At 37.9% G+C, this 22,406-nt stretch overlaps 1 protein-coding gene across 4 annotated transcripts in view; it reads left to right on the top strand.

The window, feature by feature from the left end:
* arl13b (ADP-ribosylation factor-like 13b) overlaps positions 1-22,058 on the top strand; it is a 67,147-nt gene extending 45,089 nt beyond the window's left edge. The window contains exons 6-12 of one of the 4 annotated variants that reach the window (XM_080203892.1): positions 2,681-2,883; positions 4,590-4,707; positions 7,509-7,701; positions 7,852-7,959; positions 11,779-11,799; positions 18,591-18,669; positions 18,764-22,058. In XM_080203892.1, coding sequence (XP_080060018.1) covers positions 2,681-2,883; positions 4,590-4,707; positions 7,509-7,701; positions 7,852-7,959; positions 11,779-11,799; positions 18,591-18,667 — 720 coding nt within the window. In that variant the 3' untranslated portion in view covers positions 18,668-18,669; positions 18,764-22,058. Of the gene's footprint in view, positions 1-2,680; positions 2,884-4,589; positions 4,708-7,508; positions 7,702-7,851; positions 7,960-11,565; positions 11,635-11,778; positions 11,800-18,590; positions 18,670-18,763 lie in introns of all 4 variants that reach the window. The other 3 variants (XM_080203891.1, XM_080203890.1, XM_080203893.1) reach the window with 3 other exon arrangements.
* Positions 22,059-22,406: the final 348 nt, after the last annotated feature.

Below are 22,406 nucleotides of genomic sequence, written 5' to 3'. Positions count from 1 at the left end.
AGTAGGCGATTCAGTGATGATACTGCCATTGAATGTCAAGTGGCAAAGGTTAGATTAACTCCATCTCTCTTATTAGAGATGGTCATTGCCTGGCACTTGTGTGGCATGAATGTTACTTGCCACTTGTCAGCCCAAGCCTGGATCTTTTTCAGGTTCTGCATTTGGAAATGACTCGTCACAGACTCCTTCAGTACCTGAGGAGATGTGGATGGTACTAAATTATCAGCTAACATCCCCACTTCTGATCCTGTGATGGAAGGAATGTCATTGATGAAGCAACTAAAGATGGTAGTACACAGCTCTGAGGAATTCCTCCAGTGAAGTCCAGGAACTGAGATGATTGGTCACCACTACCATCTTCCTTTGTGCTAGGTATATTTTCAACCAGTGGAGAATTTTCTGTCTGATACCTATTGACTTCAGTTTTGCCTGGCTCCTTGATGGCACACTTGGTAAAATGCTGCCTTGATGTCAAGGGCAGTGATTATCACCTCACCTCTGGAGCTCAATTCTTTTGTCCAGATTTGAACAAAGCCTGTATTGAGATCAGGAGCTGAGTGGCCTTAGCAGAACCCAAACTGAGCAACACTGACCAGGTTATTGCTAAGCAGGTGCTGCTTGATGGTGCTGTTGATGACCCCTTCCATCACTTTTTACTGCCGATTGAGATTAGACTCATGGGGCAGTTGTTGGCCGGGCTGGATTTGTCTTGTTCTTTGTATACAGGACATATCTGGGCAAATGCCAGTGCTGTAGTTGTACTGGAACAGCTTGATTAGGGGTACCGCAATTTCTAGAGCGTGTTTTTAGTACTGTTGCCAGAATCTTATCAGAGCCAGTGGTCTTTGAAATGTCTAGTCCTTCAGCCGTTTCTTCATGTTACATGGAGTAACTCGAATTGACTGAAGACTGGCATCTGTGATGCTGGGGAGCTCTGAAGGAGGCTGAGATGAGTCATCCACTTGGCACTGGTAGCTGAAAATTGGAGCAAATGCTTCAGCTTTACCTGTTGCATTAGTTTGCTGAGCTCCCTCATCACTGAAGATAGGGATATGCAGGAAGTTTTAGCAGTTGCCAATTTCTATAAATAATGCTGACATAGTTTTTCTTCATGCATTTGATTCTTAATTTCTAAGTTTAGCAGTTCTGAAAAATAAACATTTAATTAATTTTACTATTAAATTTAATGTGCTGTTCACTGTCCTGTAATGGTGACTGGTTTAGCATGGCAACGGCACATCTGTTTTACAGAGAGCAATTTTTTTTAAGTGGTTTAAGTTATTTCTTTTAACGATGGTTTTAATTTTGTTTTGTATGTTTGAATTTATTAATGTAAGATTGTAGAGTTCCTTCTCTCAAAACCAGACACCATTTTCCCTTTAACCAGATCATATAATCAAGAACCTATGATAATTGTTAATGTAATTCTGGATGGCTCATTTCATGGCTGAACCAATCACGTTCTAACAAAAGTAATATTGTGCTCTAGAGTCTCAGTTTCCTGGTTCACCTCAATATCTGCACCCTTAAGGTTTATTTTCTTTCTAACCTTGCCTCGACCTCCAGCACCCCTAATTTTTCTGTGGTGCAACCCTTAGCACTGTCTTCGCATAGCACCACCCCTTCCTTGCAACTATTACAATGGGACCCTAAGGCCCAGATTGCTGCCTGATCATGACCCCCTATCCCCAGTTGTCTGAGATCAAGACTCTACTTAATTCCACTGCAGTAAAGTTGAGACATTTTCACAGTAAAGCCAAAACTACATCCTTTTTCCAAACCACATTTGTCCTTTCTCAATTGCTGTAAATTACAGGAGCACTTTGTAAAGTTCTGAGTCACTCTAGGATTCTGCTTAATGTTCCAGATCCTTTCCAATGCATCCTTATCCTGAGAGCTTATATTCCCACAAGGATTGAACCCTGAGATTGCACTCCCCCATCATCTTGTGCCACATCCCAAGAATCACTCCATATTCTGGTGGTAGCAAAGCTCAGGATCACGCTCCGCAATATGACTGCTGAAGGTGCCAGAGCTTGACACACTCCCATAATTACTGCCAAACTTTCAAATCCTCTCCCTGTTCTATCTGCTGCTATTAAACCCCTGCCTATCAGGAACTTTGTAAAATGTCACCCAGGGATTGAATCATTGAAATTTAATTCATGGAAGAAGGCCTTTTATTCCAATATGCATGTGCCACTTTTTGAAAAACGGTGAAGGAACTTGTAGTCATTGAATCCCAACAGTGCAGAAGGAGGCCATTTGGCCGTGTGCCAACAACAGCAACTACCCAGGCCCTATCCCTGTATTAAGGGGCAATTGAGCATGGCCAATCAATCTAACCTGCACATCTTTGGACTGTGAAAAGAAACTGGAGCACCCAAAGGAAAAGAAACAGGGAGAACTCCACACAGTCACCTGAGGCTGGAATTGAACCCGGGTCCCTGGTGCTGTGAGGCAGCAGTGCTAACCACTATGCCACCATGCCGCTCTCTAATAAAGGCCACCAATTTCTGTTGTTCATGGAAATATTAATAGAGGCATGCAGTTTGTCCCCAAAGCATCATGGTGACGCTAAGACAATTTCTGCAATTCCACTCATTTCACCCCATTTAAACACAAATTGAAACTTGGTAGCAATTCCCCACTAAGTATAATGTTCAATTTATGCCAATAGGAGCCGTGTTCTGCTGCTTTGGGGTATGGAAAAAAATTGGACAAATCCATTAGGAAAGGCCTTAGTTGGCTTTTGATCACCATAGCAAAAGATTATGATGTTCTACAAGAACGGGTACAAAAAGACACAATGGAGCAGAAGGCACAGGAGGAGAAAGAAAAACGAGAACGGGCAGAGAGAGTGCGTAAAATACGAGAGGAAAGGTAAAAACACATTTGGCAGTTTAATTGTCCGATTTATTTAAATAACACTTCATTTTTAGCATTGATTTTTTTTAATGCTTCAGAAGAATTTGTATTATAGACAGTTAAAATCATAGAATCCTCACTGTACAGAAGAGGCCATTTGGCCCATGGAGTGTGCACTGAATGTCTGATAGAGAATCTTACCTAGGCTCTCACCCCCGTCCTGTTCCCATCACCCCACAAATCTCCCATGGTTAATCTACCTAATCTGGACATCTTCGTACAGTGGGAAGAAACTAGAGCATCCGGAAAAAACCCACACAGATATGGAGAACTCCACAGTCACTCCAGGCTGGGATCAAATTTGGGTCCCTGGAGCTGTGTCATGCTACCACTTGTTCATACCATTGTACACTTTAAAATAATAATTGCAATCTATTTCTGTGCCTCAGGAAACAATTTATTTTCTCAAATTTTCTAAGAATTTTAATAATTAAATGGCTTTAAAATGATGAAGGACTCTAATTTGAGAGTTTTGTTTTGTGGAATTTTGTGGAATATAACTTATTTTTAAAACCCATCCCCGCCCAGTGGTAACACTTTCATCTAAGTCAGATGATTGTGAATTTAAGTTCCTCTCCTGAGACTTGAACAAATCTAAGCATAAGCACCCCCACCCAGTGGTAACACTTCCATCCAAACCAGACAATGGGAATTTAAGTTCCTCTCCTGAGACTTGAACAAATAATCTAAGCACACACATGAGTGCTGTACACATGAGTCTTAAATTTACTGCCTTAGTCTCAGCATTGAGCTATTAATCATGAGCTGGTCCACATATATTATCTCCTCTCCAGATTCTTTTTTGCATTGTTAAATGAAATAAAAGTCTGGGTCCTCATTCTAATTCCTACAGGACACGATTCCACATCATATCACAAGACAATATTGTTTACAGAGTATGCATACTGGATTAGTAATCCAAGAATCTGGACTAATAATATAAAGGATGTGCATTCATATCCCACTGTGAAAATTTAAGCTATTATTGAATCATAGAACCCTACAGTGCAGAAAGAGGTCCTTCGGCCCATTGAGTCTGCACCGACCACAATCCCACCCAGGCCCCACCCCTATATCCCCACATATTTTACCCGCTAATCCCTCTAACCTAAGCATCCTACTATACTAAGGGGCAATTTTAGCATGGCCAATCAACCTAACCCACACGTCTTTGGACTGTGGGAGGAAACCGGAGCACCTGGAGGAAACCCATGCAGACATGAGGAGAATGTGCAGACTCCACACAGGCAGTGACCTGAGCCAGGAATCGAACCCAGGTCTCTGGAGCTGTGAAGCAGCAGTGCTAACCACTGTGCTACCATGCCGTGGTTTTTAAAAAAGTGATCATGAAGTTGTTGGAATGTCATAAAAACCTAACAGGTTAACACATTTCCTTTTGAAAAGGAAACCTGCTGGTCTCTGGTGCATATGTCATTTAAGTTCCACACTAAAATGATTGACTCATAACTTTAAATTGCAAGCCTCTCACTGTATTAAACCATTCTAGGCAACTAAAAATGGACAATAAATGCCAATGACCCATACATGCAAAGAATTATTTTTAAAATTTACACATGATAAATCTGACGCATCATTAAATTTTCCCTATGAATTGTCATTATTTTAAGACAGGTTTTCAAAAAGCATTTATGTCTTTATAGAGAACAGAAAGAAAAGGAAGCAGCTGAGAAAGAGGGGCGCCCCCTAAATCAGGAAGAGGATGATGAACCTGAGCTCAAAACAAACCCTTTTCAGCCTATATCTAAGGTCATTTCTGTGGTAGGTACATTGCCAAACTGAGTTGCCTTTGTTGTTTAACTGTTGGATTTTAATCATTATTGTTTTCACTGAGTTTCTAATTTAGTCGCATAACGTTTTGATACTTTTAAACAATATTGCAATCTTTGTATAACTTTGTTGCTATTAAGGTGAGATGAGTGTGATAGCCCTTGACTTCAAGACAGCATTTGAAGGAGTGTTGCATTCAGGATCAAAATTGATGTCAGTGGGAATTCAGGGCAAAAGCTCTCCCTTGATTGGAGTCATATCAAGCACAAAGGAAGTTGTTGGAGGCCAATCATCTCAGCCAAATTCTCACAGGAGTCCCCCTTTATGTGTCCTAAGCCTAACGGCACTCAGCTACTTTATCAGTGACCCTTTTTCTAATATAAGGGCAAAAATGGGCATGTTCACTGATAATTGCACGGTATCCAGTACAATTTGCAACCCTTTACTCTGAAATTGTTTGTGCCTTAAACAGCAGGATGTGAACAACATTCGATGGCAAGTGACACATTCATGCCACACAAGTGCTAGGTAATGATATCTCCATCAAGACAAATCTAACCATCTCCCATGTATGTTCAACTGCATTACCATCACTAAATCTCTTGCCCCCAACATCTTGGGGCTCACCATTGACCAGAAACTTAATTGGACCAGCCAAATAAATACTGTAACTACAAGAGCAAGTCAGAGGCCTGGAGTTCTGTGGCAAGTATCTCACCTCTTCAGTCTTCGAAGCCGAGCCACCATCAATTTGGCACAAGTCAGATGTGTGATGAAATACTTTCCGCTTGCCTTGGAGTGCAACTCCAAGAATACTCAAAAAGCCTGGAAATATTCATGGCATTGATTGGGACCCCATCCAACCCCCTTAAATATTCACTCCTCTCAATTACTTTGGCATTGGCTGCACTGTGTACGTCTACAAGATGCACTGCAGCAACTCATCAAGGCTCCTTCAATAGTACCTTCCAAACCCCCAATCTCTACTACTGAGAAGGACAGGGAACAGACATAAGCAACACCACCACCTGCAAGTTCCCCACCAAGCCACACAATATTGTGACTTAGGAATTCCATCACTGTTCTTTCATTATTGCTGTTTCAAAAAACCTAGAACTCTTCCTAACAGCATTATGGATGTACCTACATTCACACAGATTACTGTGGTTCAAGAAGGCACCAACATCTTCTCAAGGGCAACTAAGGACGAACAATAAATGCTGACCTTCTCAGTGACCTCCTCATCCTTTTTTTTTTAAATGCATTTAGTGAAGTCTATAGATTTTCAAAAATCCTTCAGTAGCTTTTAACTACACTTTTCTGTGCAGGCCATACATCAAAACCAAACCACAGTTTGGGGACTACAATTGGTCTGAGAGGCACCTATGTTGGTGCTTAGTTCTCGCCTTAAATAATACTGGATGGGATTAGATAGCTGAAAATTGACCTGAAGGATCTATTCAGATCGCATAACTTTTGTCATAAACTGAATGTTGATGTGGCCACTATATTCTGATCACCGATGAAAGGAAATTCTTGAAGAAAAGTATTTAGTTTAACATTTATTGTATGGGGATCTACATGCTTATTTATAGTTACACATGGCCTGGTATTACAATGAGACTTTCTCAGTGTCTTTATCTGAAATTGACATGGAGTATAAAGTTCACAATTAATTGTACTTGTAAGGAAATCTGCTAAAATAATGGAAATAAATGATTGGATCTTGGTCGGGATGGTTGCTGATTGGATCTTTCATCCATTATTAATCCTACTAATATCATAACCAAAGGGTTGTGTTTATAATTACACAAATATTCTAGAGAAATTAAAATGCAGAGACTTTTCATTTTCATGGACTGGCACTTGAGACATGAAATTTTATGATTGGATCACAAGTGGATTTTGAGCAATGGTAAGTAAACTAACTCTTAAATTACTAAGACAGCATTGATCTTTCTGTGCAGTTACAACTGCTTATCACTTGCCTTGTGTATGAATACATTCCAACATTATAATCTGTAGTTTTCCATTCAATATTAATGCTACTTTTCAATTCAAGTACCATGAATGAACAGCCTGTGAATAATTGGTTTGTTCATCACATGCATTGCAGGATTCCATCAAGAGCAAAACGTTTTGAGAGAGATGTTTGTGAACTGTCTGGTATTTATATTTTGAGGTAGATTTCAGAATTGCTTGATGTATAACAGAATTGAACACTGGGATTCCTGGCTTCATGGGTATACCAGAGGCAAAAGGCATATGTAAATAATTAATACTAAGCTTAGTGTGATTGTGATTTGTTTTTTACTTAATGAAAAATCCACGTTGAAAATAAAGAGCAATTCTACCCAACAGATTAGGCAAGCAGCATTGGCAGGCATGTGTAACAAGTCTAATACAATAACTCACTGATAATTCTTTCATCAGGTTAGACTACTTTGACGGACACACGTAAATGGGATTAATATATCACCCGATTAATCCTATTCAACAGGTTTAGCAACGTTGTCTGACACAGGAAGAATAAGACCACTATAGCATCACAAGGAGAGACAGCAAAAGTTGCCAGATAGAATGCTTGAGGTTAATGCTTGTATAGCAGGTGGTCAGAGAGGGAAAGGAAGTGGAGTAAGCTGTGACACTTTGGGGACACAGAAACTTATGAGCTCCTCAACCAGCAGCCAGTGAGAGGTCAGGGGAGATAGAAAGGAGCTCGGACTTAACTGTGTTAGACTGCAAACTGGAGAAGAACAGCACTTCCATTTTTTTCTCTCTTCTTTTGTTAGAATGAAGAGAAAATCAAAAAACAGAAAGAAAAGAACAAACCAAAATCTAATGGAGAGATTCTACTAAATGTTTCAGAAGCAACAAAATCGTCCGGCAATGGCAATCAAAATATTGAGAAAGTGAAGCCGATTGCCCATGTATTAAGTGAACAACAGCAGGAAATCGAGCACAACCAGAAAATGCCAGACTCTGGTAATTATACAAATGAAGTTGCTTTGGGAGTATGAAACAAACAATAGCACACAGCAACTATGTCTAAATTTGCTCAGCGTATTGTTTATTAGACTTGATAAAATGGTGTTTATACTTAACTACATATTTAAAACAATATATTTTAAACAGAGTCAGGGAAGAGAAAGGTCAAAAAAATTCCGATAAAGAGAAAGAACAAGGTGGAACCATTCAATACAGATGATGACTCTGAAAATTCCAGTCCACCACCACCACCAGGTGAGCACAAGTTCCCTTTTCTGGCATGTACCCAATAAGAGAACCTGTTACCCTCAGAAACAAAGGGAGCAATAATTTATGATGCTTGAAATGGAGCATTCACAAATACTGTAGGAAAAAAAATGAAATTCAGAAAAGATATTCAAATAAAAAGTAATTCCTAGCATGTGGTGACAAATTATAATAATTTGGCTGTTTATTTTAAGAATGAATAGAACTGGCAAATATCATTCTCCTGTTTTTCAAAAAACAGAAGCAGTAATCTGATCTGCAGCTGTATACAATGGAGAACTGCATCATATTGGATGGCACAAAGCTAGTAAATCCATGGTTCGTTGATAATAGGTTGATTGTGGGTGGGTGTTCATTGACATTATCTGTCTCTTACTGTGGCAAGAAAAATTCAGTCGAAGTACTCACTTCTACCTTCTATCTAATGATCTATGCTCAAAAGTACGCATGCTAGTGCAGGTTGGGAACTGAATTTGCTTTGTCCAACTTTGCACGACCACCTTTGCCCACTATCCAGCCTCACGCGGGAAGAATAGAAAACTGTAAGGTAATAATCATTGCTAGAACCGATGTAAGTGTGCCAGAGCAAGAGTTGGCACCTTCAAGAGAAAGATTTTTTAAAAATAAAGGTTGTAGGTGTTATACTACACAACCAGCTGATGAAGGATAATGCTGGAACCAAACTTTACTCAGTCTAACATTTATTAACAGAGTGAATCATTATAATCATACACCTCCTAACTAAACCTCTGTTTCTGTGAGTGTCCCTTTATATTTGCTCAAGTGAAACTAATTAATGTCCTTCAGCTGCATATAATAAAACACAGTTAATATACAATTAATAGTTGAGGGGGAGGGTACATGGCAGACTGCCTAAATGAAAGCCCAAAAGTGCTTTAATATTGTGTGGCATTACATTTTGTGGACAATTTGCTTTTTCTGGAAATTTGAGTTTATTGATGTGAAAAAAATTGAGTAGATATATTTTGAAAAAATAGCTGTTCCTGTCTCCCATGACCTGCCTAATGTGACATGCAAGCCTGTAACACAAATATTTTAATTGATCTGTAATGGTACTAGCTGGAAACATTCAAAGAAGCACATTGAGATTGTGGAATACCAGCAAAGTATGAAGCACAAGTTCCATATAGATTAAAAATTTTTGCAGCTTACATTCTAGTTTCCTATTTTCATACTGTTAGTTTTTAGAGATGTATCTTAGAACACACAACAAAAATAAATCATCCTTGTGTACAGAAACCTCTGGGTCAATTGTCTAAATCTAATCTGTTTCTGTTGCAATTAAATGTGTAAGTCTTGATCAACATCAGGTTGTAAAATCAGCTTTAAATGCAACCTATGTATCTGATTTTATAGCAGGCTGTTCAATTTAATATGGTATTTAAGAAACTGTAGTGCTACCTATAGAGGTTTATAAAATTAAAGTTAATCTTCAGTCTTATTTCTCTTGTTGATTTAGGTAAATCAGGACATTCCCAATATGGGGAAAAAGGAACCTCCAGTTAAGAATCTAATCATTCACTTCCCTCCACTCCCTACACCTCTGACAAAATGTATTCAAGTCACAGAATTATTATGGCCCAGGAGGAAGCCAAATGGCCCTTCATGTCTGCACCAGCTTTCCAAATCTAAGTCATAATAACTTGATGACTTTTTTGTGCACCCAGGCACGTTGTTTCTATTCAAGTAATCATCAAATGCCCTTTTCGTTGCCTCAATCACATTTCCAGGCATTGAATTCCAAACCTAGATCATTTGTGAAAATGTTTTTCTGACATCACGATTACTTCTTTTGCAAATCACTTTGAATCTGCACCCTCTCAGTTTGGATCCTTTTATCAGCAGGAACAGTTTCTCTCTATCTATCCAGCCCTCATGACTTTGAACATCCCTGTCAAATCTCCTCTTTGTCTTCTCCTCTCCAAGAACAGTCCAAACTCTGCCAATCTTTCCTCATAATTGAAGTTTCTCATTCCTGGAACCATTCTTGTAAATCTCTTCTGCACTCTCTCCAATGTATTCACATCCTTCCTCTCATGTGGTGCCCAGAACTGCACACATTCCAGCTGAGATCTAACCAGTGACTTTTGTAAATTCAACATAACTTCCTTGCACTTGTACTCTATGCCCTTGTTAATAAAGCCCAGAACACTGTGCATTATTAAATGTTGTCTCCACCTGTTCTGCCACCTTCAATGATTTATGCATGTATACACACAAGTCCCTTGCTCCTGTGCCCCTTTAGTACTCCTCATTTTATTTTATATTGCCTGACAATATTGTAATGGCAGCATTATAAGATAAATACTACTACTGTCAGTCCAAAACAATTATTTAATGGTACTGTGCATTTGTCTCAATCTGTGATAAAATATTTGTTCCTTGTTCCATAATTGCCTTTGAAAGTATTTACTGTCAGGATAGTCGTAATAGTGATGGTATCTGTGTTAATTGATTCAGATACCTTAGAAAGCATTAGGCAACAATGACCGTCCACACAGCATCTCTAATTAATGGAATTAATGATGAACATCTTGGAGACTTTTCCTATTAATTGGGAAATCCAATGGGCAAAGCAAATAAATTGGAGAAAGGAACATGTTCAAGTATGATAGTTCCATCAGGATATCGATCTTGTGTCTCAGGTGCCAAAAGCAAATTTCAATCATTGCTATCAAGTTCCACAGCTGAGTCATAATTCTTTAACCTGACCAGGAATTGTTTTTGAACTAAGGCCCTAGAATCTTGTACTCAGTGTCCTAGCAAGATGCACTCTGGGGAAAAAAAGCCTCAGGTTAAATAGGCAAAAGCTCTGTAATGTTTAATGGATATTTTATCAGTTAACAAGACCTTGCAAGTTCTTCCTGTAATAAAAGATGTTGTGTGAATGGCCATTCTTGCCTCTTGTTTCCTAGTAAGACCTCGACATAGCGATTAGATATCAGAATCAGACATAGTTGCTGGATTAAAATACCCAGAATAATTCCACACATGTAGTTCAGAGGTTTTATGACCCTGGATTATTCTAAGTTTTGGATGTCTCAGCAACTACAAGGAAGCTAATTCAAGGGGATGAATCATCCTGTTAAAGCCATTAAAGTGCAAAACATGTTTTGAACTCAACCACACCATCCTGAGAATGAAAATTTTAAGGTCCAAGTCACTTGCCCAATTCACCAAGGTAGCTTCAAAGATTCATGTTCTAGCCCATTGCCATCTTAGCACCTTAACAAAATGAGCATGCCTACACCAAATTCTTCAATTTCTAGGGCATCTAACTAACTTGAGGAATATTTTTAGTGGTTCAAGTTAATTATGAATGTTCTCCTATACTCTAAAAGAAAAATCATGTTGAGGCCAGCTAACTAATATTTTCATTTATTCTTTCCAAATCATACTTTCTTGAATATTATATTTGGTCTAATATTTGTTGGTTCATTGCAGCTCACTTGGATATTTTGGCTTTTTAAGAGCTTCTTCTTGCTTTGTTGGATTTTAACATCAACAATGTAGCAAGATTCTTTTCAAGCCAGACTTCCATGTTTAATGGTGATTTTATCTGTCTTCCTTTAGTTGGCTGGGGTACTCCCAAAGTTACCAGACTTCCAAAACTTGAACCTCTTGGTGAAACCCAACATAATGGTAAATTATTTTCAACATTCAGTGTTGCTCAGCATGCTTATTTTGCACTCCATTTGTTTGTTCAGCAGCAACTTCCATTAATGACTGTATAATATAAAACCCTGAAGTAATTACTGTAATTTGTTCTTTTTTTGATGGTTTTAGACACTTTGGTATTATTTGATGGTAAGCACATCTCTATTAAACATAATTTGTGTGACATTTCGGAGTTATCTGTTTGGAGTAATTTTTGCTCTCTTCAGCCTTGTCAGTATGACACTTATTACAGCTGCTGTATTGCAGCTGCTATATTGCCCCTTGGTGTCCAGAGATGCGCAAGTTAGGGAGATTAGTGGGGTAAATATGTGGGTTTATGGGCATAGTGTAGTGGGTGGGCCTGGGTAAGGTGCTTCTTCAGAGAGTTGGTGCAGACTTGTTGGGCTAAACAATTTCTTCCTGTACTGTAGGGATTCTATGGATTCTGAATCTATATCTAATGAAGTACAGTGTATTATTTTAATAACTAATACAAATTGCACACTGAATGGGACAGATTCTAATATATTGCTATTGCTATGGTAGATCTCAGAAAATATTTTCGCTGCGTTCTTATTCACAGAAAACCTCAGTGATGGAGCACTTTGAGCGTCCTGAGTCAATGCCTTGAAATTTTCCTTTGCCAAATTTTGCAACTCCTCTTTCAAATTCCACTTAGATTAGCTTTTTAAATTCTGGGGTTGTGTTCACATCATGTAAGTCCACAACACGCCCACTGCTCCTCATTCAACACCAAACTCAGAAGTAAAATGGTAAATAAGCTGACTGTGTTAAAATCCCAGACAGACATGTTGAAATTACCTGTAGGTCTCGCAAGTGATATTGGACACCTCGCATCACCAATGCACCTCAAAGTGAGTATTGGTGTTCATGTTTCTGTTATCACATTGACCTGCAAACACACTCCAACTGGTTTCTCTCTACATATATCTTCACGTTCTTGCTTTTATATACCACTTAAAAGCTGTAATCGATACTGCAGCTAATTAAGGGAAACATAGTTTTTTGTAAGAGTTGCAGTCACAAGCAGCAGAATGTTTAAAGGAGCTGCATAGTGGAGAAGAGTTAGATCCTTAATATTAGAACGGTATAATAGTCTGGAGTAAGTGTAGTACAGATTTATCAAGACAAAATGGATTAGGAATCTTGAATTTCAGGGAAAGGCTAGGTCAACTGAGGCTGGATTCTTTTCAACTTAAGAAAGATAAATGAAATAAGTATGGTAAATTCAAGATATCGATTCATGATCTTAAGATAAGCACAAGATGCATTAAGAAAGAGGTTTAATGAAACTTATTTGCACCCAGGTGTTTATTGCTATATGAAGTACTTTGGCAGAAGTTGTGATAGCTGCTAACTTCAAGTGGTACCGATAAGAATATAGGGAGAAAATAACACAATGAAACTGTATGAAGTCAGCATCCAAATCAGCATAAGCATCTTGTACTCGAATCGTGATATTTTCAAAGTTAGATTGTGTTCTTCTCATGTTGCCATTGTTTCTTTTATCAGTCAACTTAAATCAGTGTCCTCAAGTTTGCAACATCTGTCAGTGGGAACAGTTCTTTTTCTACATCCACTTGCGTATACCCGTCATGATTTCGAACAGCTCTTTTCAGATTTCCTCTCAGTCTTTAAAGGAAGAAAGCACAGTAGGGAGATGGAAAGGTGTAGGGAGGGAAGTTTAGAACTTGGGGTGCAAGCAATTGAAGGCACGGCCTTTAATGGTGGAACAATTATGATTTAGAATGCACAAGAGGCCAGAATTAGAAGGGTACAGTTATCTCAAAGTAAACTGAGTGGCCTGTAGATGCAGGATTTAGCTTTTTCAATCAGTTTTGAACAAGGATGTAACATTTACAATTTTCTAGATTTTTGGCACCACCCCAATATCGAATGAGGATTGGAAGATTATGGCCAGTACCTTTGTAGTTTTCACATCCTCTGATGTGTCCTACTAGGTTGTAGTGACGTATCAACTTTAAGTATAGCTGGTCTTTCTCATAACTCCTCTATCAATTCTTAACCTTTCTAGTATCTCCTCTCCCATCATTATTTGCCAACAACTTCTTCCTTGAAAAGATAGACAAAGAACTACTCATCCTCCATCTGTAGATCCCCTTTCTGGTTCTTAATCGACCAGCCAGCACCTTTTGCTGTTTCTATGCCTAAAGATGACTTTTGGATTCCATTTTATGTTAGCTACCAGTCTGTTCTCAAGCTCCCTTGCTTCCTTTTCACTTCTGTTCTGAACCTTGTGTCATAGGCCTGATTCTTTTTTGTAATACCAACCTGCCTATCTGTTATTTGCCCCCTTCTTTCTACTTCAGTTTATTCACTGCCACTTGTATCATCCAATGAGCTTTGGGTTTGGTTGCACTACCATTCTCCATCATGGAAATGTACCTTGCCTGTATCCAAACTACTTTCTCTCTAAAAAATAGCCTATTGTTTTGTTGCTATTTTGCCTGCCATTCTCCACAATTGCTATATTAGGATAATTAATTACTCCCATTATTAGTACTCTTATTCTTTCTGACTAGTTGGTGACCTAAGAAAATACATTTTCTTAATTCTACCAAATGAGTTTGATTCCTTCCAGCACTGCATTATTCTTCTTAATCGCCTCCTTAAATTCCCCTCCAACTCGATTTTCAATTTCCCCTTGAACTCAATTTTCAAGTTTGCTGATGACACCACCAGTGTGGTTTGGATCTCAAACAATGACATGATACAGTATAGGAAAGAGATAGACAATCTAGTGAACTATTCCGATAACAATAATCTCTCCCTCAACGTCAACAAAACGAAGGAGAGACTTCATTGACTTCGGGAAGTGTAAAGGAGAACGTGCCCCTGTCTACATCAATGGGGAGGAGGTAGAAAGGGTTGAGAGCTTCAAGTTTTTAGGTGTCCAGATTACTAATAACCTATTCTGGTCCCACTATGCCAACGGTATAGTTAAGAAAGCCACCAATGTCTCTACTTTCTCAGGAGACTAAGAGAATTGTCCATGACAATTCTCACCAACTTCTAAGATACACCACAGAAAACTTTCTTTCCAGTTGTATCTTAGCTTGGTATGGCTCCTGTTCTGTCTAACACTGCAATAAACTACAAAGGATTGTGAACGAAGCTCAGTCCATCATTCAAACCAGCCTTCCATCCATTGATACTATCTATACTTTCCACTGCTCGGAAAAGCAGCCAGCATAATTAAAGACCGCACACACCCCCGGACATTCTCTCTTTCACCTTCTTTCATTGGCAAAAAGACACATAAGTCTGAGGACAAGTGCCAACCGACTCAAAAATAACTTCTTCCCTTTTGCCATCAAACTTTTAAATGGACCTATCTCTCATTAAGTTCATCTTTCTCTACACCCTAGTTATGACTGTAACACTACATTCTGCAGTCTCTCCTTTCCTTCTCTATGTATGGTATGTTTTGTGTGCTTAGCGTGCAAGAAACAATACTTTTCACTGCACACTAATAATACATGTGACACTAAAAATCAAATCAATTAATCAATAACGCCATCCCTCCTCCTTTCTCTTCTGAACATCTGCATCCAGGAATAGTTCTAACCCAGTCTGTCCATTTTTTTAATAGGTCTCTTATTATAGTATCATATTCTGATATGGTGATTTGCTCCTACAATTCACAAACTTTATTTATCTATGTGTCCACATACATGCACTGTAAAGCTAATTTAGATCTTATTTCAATCCCTCTTTGTCTGACTCCATACAATACTTTGTTGTTTCTTACTCTACTACACAATCTGTCCTAATCCTTTGTTGAACTTGATTTTCCTTTCTAATGCTACATTCTGGTTTCCATCCTACTGCCAAGTTGCCTTAAACCCTCCTAGAAGAAGAACAGGTAAGAATAGTGGGAATAGGACAAAGAATTAAAATAGCAAGCTTCCAGCTCAGTCATATTTGCAGACTGATGGGGGTATTCAGCACAAGTGAGCTCGTGATCTGCATTTGGTCTCCAAAGTGGAGGGGACACTATGCTGCAGCAAGCTGGCAACAGTGTTAATGAGATTTTATAATGTGTTGGAAGCATTTTCTAGCTACAGTTGCTAGATTGCTATTTAGTGGCCCTTGCTGGAAGTACATTTATGTAGGTATTATTTTGTCATACATTTAGACTTGATATTTGGTGCTCTCAATAAATCAACAGTCTGCTTATATGCATGGTCAAGACTCTGTATAAATATTTATCTTTGTGGGCCAGATACCAGAAAGCAACTACCAACTGTAGAACTATCCCTTTAGCAAGTAATGTAATGTCTTCAGGAGAGGAACACGTGTATATGACATTATTTTTGATAAAAGTTATTGTTAACTTTTCCAGTGCATGTATGTGAACCCAGAAAATTGGGAGGGAATTAAGAAAAATAGATGAGAACAATAAAATTTTGAATGTATTAATAAACTACCTCAATGTTGTTTCACTGATCTTAATCTATACTGTTTAAATTACCGTTCTAGTTGTCATAATTATCCTTTATTGTATAACACTGCTGTAAATGCATTTAAGGCGGTTCAGAGGAGGTTTACCAGATTGCCACTTGGAATTGAATGGATTGTCTGATGAGGATGGTTTGGACAGGCTGGGCTTGTTTCCACTGGAGTTTAAAATAGAGTAGTGATTGAAGTATATAAGATCCCAAATGGTCTTGACAAAGTGGATGTAGAAAGGATGTTTCTTATTGTGATTTGTGGCAGGACAGGTGGCAAAATCAATTCATAAAGCATTTAGTATTCTGGGCTTTACTAATCAAGGCATAGCGTACAAGACCAAGGAGATTATGCTGAATTTACACAAAACATTAGTTTGATCTCAGCTGGAGCATTGTGTACAATTCTGGTAACACATGTAGGAAGGATGTGAACATATTGGAGAGTACAGAAGAGCTTTACAAGAATGGTTCCAGGGATGAGAAGCTTCAGTTATGAGGATAGATTAGAGAGGTCGAGACTATTCTTTTTGGAGCAAAGACAGCTGAGAGGAGACTTGATAAAGATGCTCAAAATCACATGAGGGCTGGACAGAGGAAATAGAATAAAACTGCCCTTGTAAAATGATCTAAGAATGAGAGGGCACAGATATAAAGTGATTTGCAAAATAAGCTAATGTAATGTGAGAAAAAGCTTTTTCGCACAATGAGTGGTTCAAGTCTGGAATGCACTGCCTGAAAGTGTGCTGTAAGGAAGTTCAACTGAGGAATTCAAAAGGCATTAGATGATTATTTGAATAGGAATAATATGCAGCGATATGGGGAATGGCACTAAATGATGATGCTCATTTGGAGAACTAGTGCAGACATGATGGGCCAGATGGTCTCCTTCTGCATCTATTAATAAAGCCCTAAATCCTATATGCTTTGTTAACTGATTTTTTCCACCTGTTCTGCCACCAATCAATGATTGAGTCAAGAAAAAGAGGGGTACTATTGTAAAATTAGGGGTTGCCTTGTAGGAAAGCAATGAGGAGAAATGTTTCGAGAGTATGCATCTCTGGAACCCCCCTGCCTTAGGAAGAGTGGAAGCAGTGCCATTGAATATTTTAAAGGCAGAGGTATACAGATACTTACTAGGCAAGGCAATCAAAAGTTATCATGGGTAGATGAGAATGTGGAACTCAAAAAGATGAACAGAATGGTGGAGCAGACTAGAGGGGCTAAATGGTTGCCTTCTCTTATTTTGTATGTTCACATGTACTGCTGAGATGAAAATAAAACTTTTCTCCCTTGTTCCTTCCTCTCATATTGAGTCATACAGAAACAAAATTCATTGTGTGCACCAGCTCCCCTCCCAAACATATCAATTGCGCATGCATGGAATAACTGATTTTCCACATATCAAAGGGTGATTAGGCCAGTTAAAGTTTGGCTCTGATCAGCTAATTAACCACTTTGTTGCATTTTAAACACACATTGTAAATGATATTTCATTTACATTAAATCTCCTCATAAGGATTTGATGAAAATTGGTGTGAACATTGCTTATAGAACAGTTACCACACTTTCAATAGAAAGTAATTAAATGCCTAAGGTGTCACAAGAGAAATTAACATGAGTGCTGCTGAAAAAAGACAGCTTAGCAGTTAACTGGTGCATTCTCCATGTTAATACCTCTACCAGCCTAGGTCCACTTGCCAGTTTCCTTACTCGGTCTTAGTAGTTATTCCCCTTACATATTGTATTCTTGCAAATTATCCTGATGAGCGCAAAACAAAAAGCTTTTGAGTCTTTCAATAATCCCCAAGTTCAGGCAGCATAGTAGCACTTCTCCTTCATAGCTCCAGGGACCTGGGTTTGATTCCCAGCTTGGGTCACTGACTGTGTGGAGTTTGCACATTCTTCCTGTGTCTGCGTGGGTTTCCTCCGGGTGCTCCGGTTTCCTCCGACAGTCCAAAGATGTGCAGGTTAGGTTAATTGGCCATGCTAAATTGCCCCTTAGTGTCCGAGGATGCATAGGTTAGAGAGATTAGTGGGTAAATATACGGAGATATGGGGATAGGGCCTGGCTGGGATTGTGGTCGGTGCAGACTCGGTGAGCCAAATGGCCTCTTTCTGCAGTGTAGGGTTTCGATGATTCTATGATTCTCAACTGCCAACTATTAGAAATTAACATGATGGATGTTCTACAAATAAATGCAAGGAGAATCTGTTGTAAAAAGTAATACAATATGACGAGGTTACTGAAGACCAGGTATGCAAAAATTATTTTTCTAACACAAATTTACCATTTTTACCCTTCAATGTGTTAATAAATGTGAACGAATAACTCAGGCTACTTTGAGAAGAGCTGATACTTTCTCAGTGTTTACACTTTTGTTGGTTAGTGCTAATCAGGAAATTACAGCTTTTCTAATCATCTATTACATTTTTCTTGTTTGACAGATTTTTACAGTAAGCCACTGCCACCAGTACAAGTGAGCCAGAAACCAAATGCTGATACCCAAGAAGTCATCTCCTAGCAGTATGGATCTATTATTGCTGTTTGAACAGAAATAAAAAGACAGTATTTGAAGTATTATTCAAAAAAATTAAACTTGTGATTTATTCTTTCTCAGCAGGAAAGATCTAAAGAACTTATCAAGAAGGGAATCTACTGTCACTTTTCAGAACAGAACAGAGCTTTCCATTCTGCATTCGAGGACACCATTGGAACTGCATTGGCATGTTTGCAATGCAAATAAATGGCTGGAATGGATAGACTTTAATTTCAAGGAAAGTGCTGAACAGATACATCAGGCATGCAGTATATTTTATAAACATCGGAGAAGAAAGAAGCAGTGAGAAAATACACTACAGAAGTATTGTTTTCTGCTGTTTAAGCCAGTAGAATTTTGTATCATTTGAAATGTTCATGAGAATGCACTGAAACCAGATAGAAAAAGGCATCATTTTTTTAAACACAGAATTGGTATTTGTGTAGTACAAGACATTTTAATGCCTTTCATGCTTGTTGTATTTTGAGCATTCTTTCTAGAAAATGCAATATAGTCATGCAACTAATTATGTTTAGAACTGCAGATAATCTAGGTTTTATTTCGAAGCATTCGAAACAACTTCTATTCATGCGATCTTGAAACTCAACTGGATTGAATGTCTGCAAGTACTAATGTGGTGATATTTTGTTAGATGTTCCATGGAGCAAAAAAAAATCACTTATAATATTAGCAAGCAATAATCCCTTCATCTTCCTTGTACACTGCTGGGTTGACTCTGGATATGGTGTAATAGCTTCTTACATAAATATCCCGATTTTTAAATTGCAGAAACACTTACCTTTCAAAGACTCTCAATCTGTGATCAGAGAAAACAAATCACGGTTATGTAGATTAAAGTCAAATGTGACATTTTAGAAGTGGCTTGTATTTTCCATCCTGCGATGTGATAGATCTGTTCTTGTAGAGAACAGCTATAGAATGTAGTATACTTCAATGGTCATGAAAGTTGTCTGTAAAATTTAAATTTTTATCTTATTTAAAATGACCCATCTTGTGTCTGTAATACTTATTTCCTTTCTTGAAATGTTTTGAGTTTGTTTATAATAGTTACTAATTTGTATTTACAAATGAGTTTATAGTTTTTCAAGCACTTTGTACAGCTTTCAAAAAATGATCTTGCATTTTTATAAAAGTATTACGTGTTGTGAAAAGGAAACAGCAAATCACTTGGTTAGACCATAAGAAGTAGGACCGGGAGAAGGCCACATGGTCTTCTAGCCTGCTCTTTCGTTCAGTAAGATCATGGCTGATCTTCAACTAAACTCCACTTTACTATGTGATCCCCATATCCCTTGATTCCCTTAGGATACCAACATGTATTAATCTCAGCCTTGAATTTTCTCAACAACAAATGTACAGCATTTTTAGAATTCAAAACCCCTGACTGAAGAGGTTACTGTCCATCTCAATCCTTATCCATTGATTTGGAACCTAATTCTAGATTCTTAACCAATGGAAACAGCATTTCAACATGTACCATATCATTGTCCTCTCTGAATCTTCTGCATTTGGAAAAATGAGATGATTTCATCGAAACAAAATCTTGTACAATTTCGGTAAGACTTCCTTCATTGTGTACTACAACTCCCTCGCAATAAAAGCGAACGTACCATTTGCCTTCCTAATTGCTTACTATACTTGTATATCATCTGACTTAATGTACAAGGACACACAAATCCTTCTGAACATTAACTTTTAATAGACTTTTTATCATTTAAAAATATTACCTTTTTCTATTCCTGTCATAGACTAACTGCATTTCCCCACATAAGGCTCCATCTCCATCGGCTCTGGGGATGGCACGGTAGTACAGTGGTTAGCACTGCTGCCTCTCAGACCTGAGTTCGATTCCCAGTTCAGGTCACTGTATGTGTGGAGTTTGCATGTCCTCCCCATGTCTGTGGGTTTTCTCCACTTGCTCTGGTTTCCTCCCACATTACAAAAGACATGCTGGTTAGGTGCATTGAATAGGCGCCAGACTGTGGTGACTAGGGGAATTTCACAGTAACTTCATTGCAGTGTTATTGTAAGCCTTACTTGTGACTAATAAATAAATAAAATAAATCTCCTGCTGCTTTGCAGTGTTATTACACTATACCACATTGGTCTGAATTGAACAAAACCTATTAATAGATTTCATTAGAGTAGCTTACTGTATTGTCTTGGATATGTAACTTAACATCAAACTATTGCTTCATCAATCAAAACGAACAAAATGCAAAACTTGAAGTTAAGGTTGCGACAAATCCTTCCTCTAATTACCCTTCTTCCCTCTTGCTTGATAGTGCTTAATGTTGAAGAATAAATGTCAGTAACTATCTAATAACTCACTATAGTAGGAACTTTATGTCTGTCAGCCTGAACGGATCAAATCACTGGTGTATTTAACCAGTGGGCCATTGCAGTTGAGTTCAGCCTGTTCTGCTGCTGACGTCCAGACGTGCATTTCCACCAGTAAGAACCATTGGATAACTATCCAATGTTGGAAAGTTATCTGATTTCCTGGGCTCTTGTTTCCCCTTTTCTTTCCCACTACCCACCTACCCAAACAATCCTCCCAGTTCTGGGAAACAGATCAATTTCTGTTAACACACTGCCCATTTAAAAGAAAAAGAGGATATACTGGAAATATTCATCAATTCAGACAGCATCTGTGGAGGAAGAAACAGTTAATCTTTCAGATTGATGACCTTATGTCATTCTATAAAATTGGCTAACAGCACAGATGAGTGAATGAACCAGCCATCTTATGAAACAAAATATCATAAATAATGGGGAATTCATTTTTGGTAAGAACATTAATATTTGTATCAAAATATTTATGTTTTTGATAATGTGTATTTTGTTTAATTTCTTTATCTAAACACTAAGTGCATAAATTTTACACAGTTGTTGCTATTTATTTTATTCCAAGACAAAGTGTTAAACTATGTGCTCTGCAATTTTTAAAATCTTCCTCATTGGTTTGCAATAAAATTTCCTTTTATAAAAAAAAAGTTATTTTCTTATGTTTCAAACATCTATAACAAGTATTACAAATTAAATGTTTTGATTTACACTGTGCTTACCTTTAAGCCGTAGCTTAATCGCACTCCTTTTTGAAAGTAATATGTATTATTTTGAACCATTTGTAGTAACATCTATTTATAATCCAGTAATCATTTTTTTTAAAAACTACTGATTTGTGAAACACATTTATCAGTTTGTTCAAAGTCAGTACTATGTGGTAGAATTGAAATGTTACTGTAAAATGTATTAGTCAAAAGCTGATTAAAATCCATTGTATTATACTTTGGGGCTTTATTTAATAGCTGAAGATTTTATGATCTTTTAAAATAAAAATACCTTTTAAAAAGTGTTGCATAGTTTTTTTTCTAGCATCATTAGTTTGCAGACTCCAACAGTAATGATTCATTTTTACCCCGATAACCTAGGATCAAACACACGGATCATTTCTGGGGCATTTTTTATAAATCAAATAAATCCATACCAAATTAGTTGTTTGTGGATAAGATGAGAGTGTCTTCTTTTGTATTTGTGCATTTGTTCTGATCTCTTTGGCCTACCCATACAACTCAAACTACACTATAGCAGTTAGGATGACAATATTCTCACAAGCAGGCAGCAATATAAGAACATAAGAAATAGGAGCAGGAGTAGGCCAACTAGCCCTTCGAGCCTGCCCCGCCATTCAATAAGATCA

The sequence above is a fragment of the Carcharhinus amblyrhynchos genome, chromosome 15 (assembly GCF_965287045.1).
Source record: "Carcharhinus amblyrhynchos chromosome 15, sCarAmb.v2.hapA, whole genome shotgun sequence".
Classification (NCBI taxonomy): Eukaryota; Metazoa; Chordata; class Chondrichthyes; order Carcharhiniformes; family Carcharhinidae; genus Carcharhinus; species Carcharhinus amblyrhynchos.
Note: the sequence above shows the minus strand (reverse complement) of the source record. Positions and strands in the feature narration are given on the sequence as shown.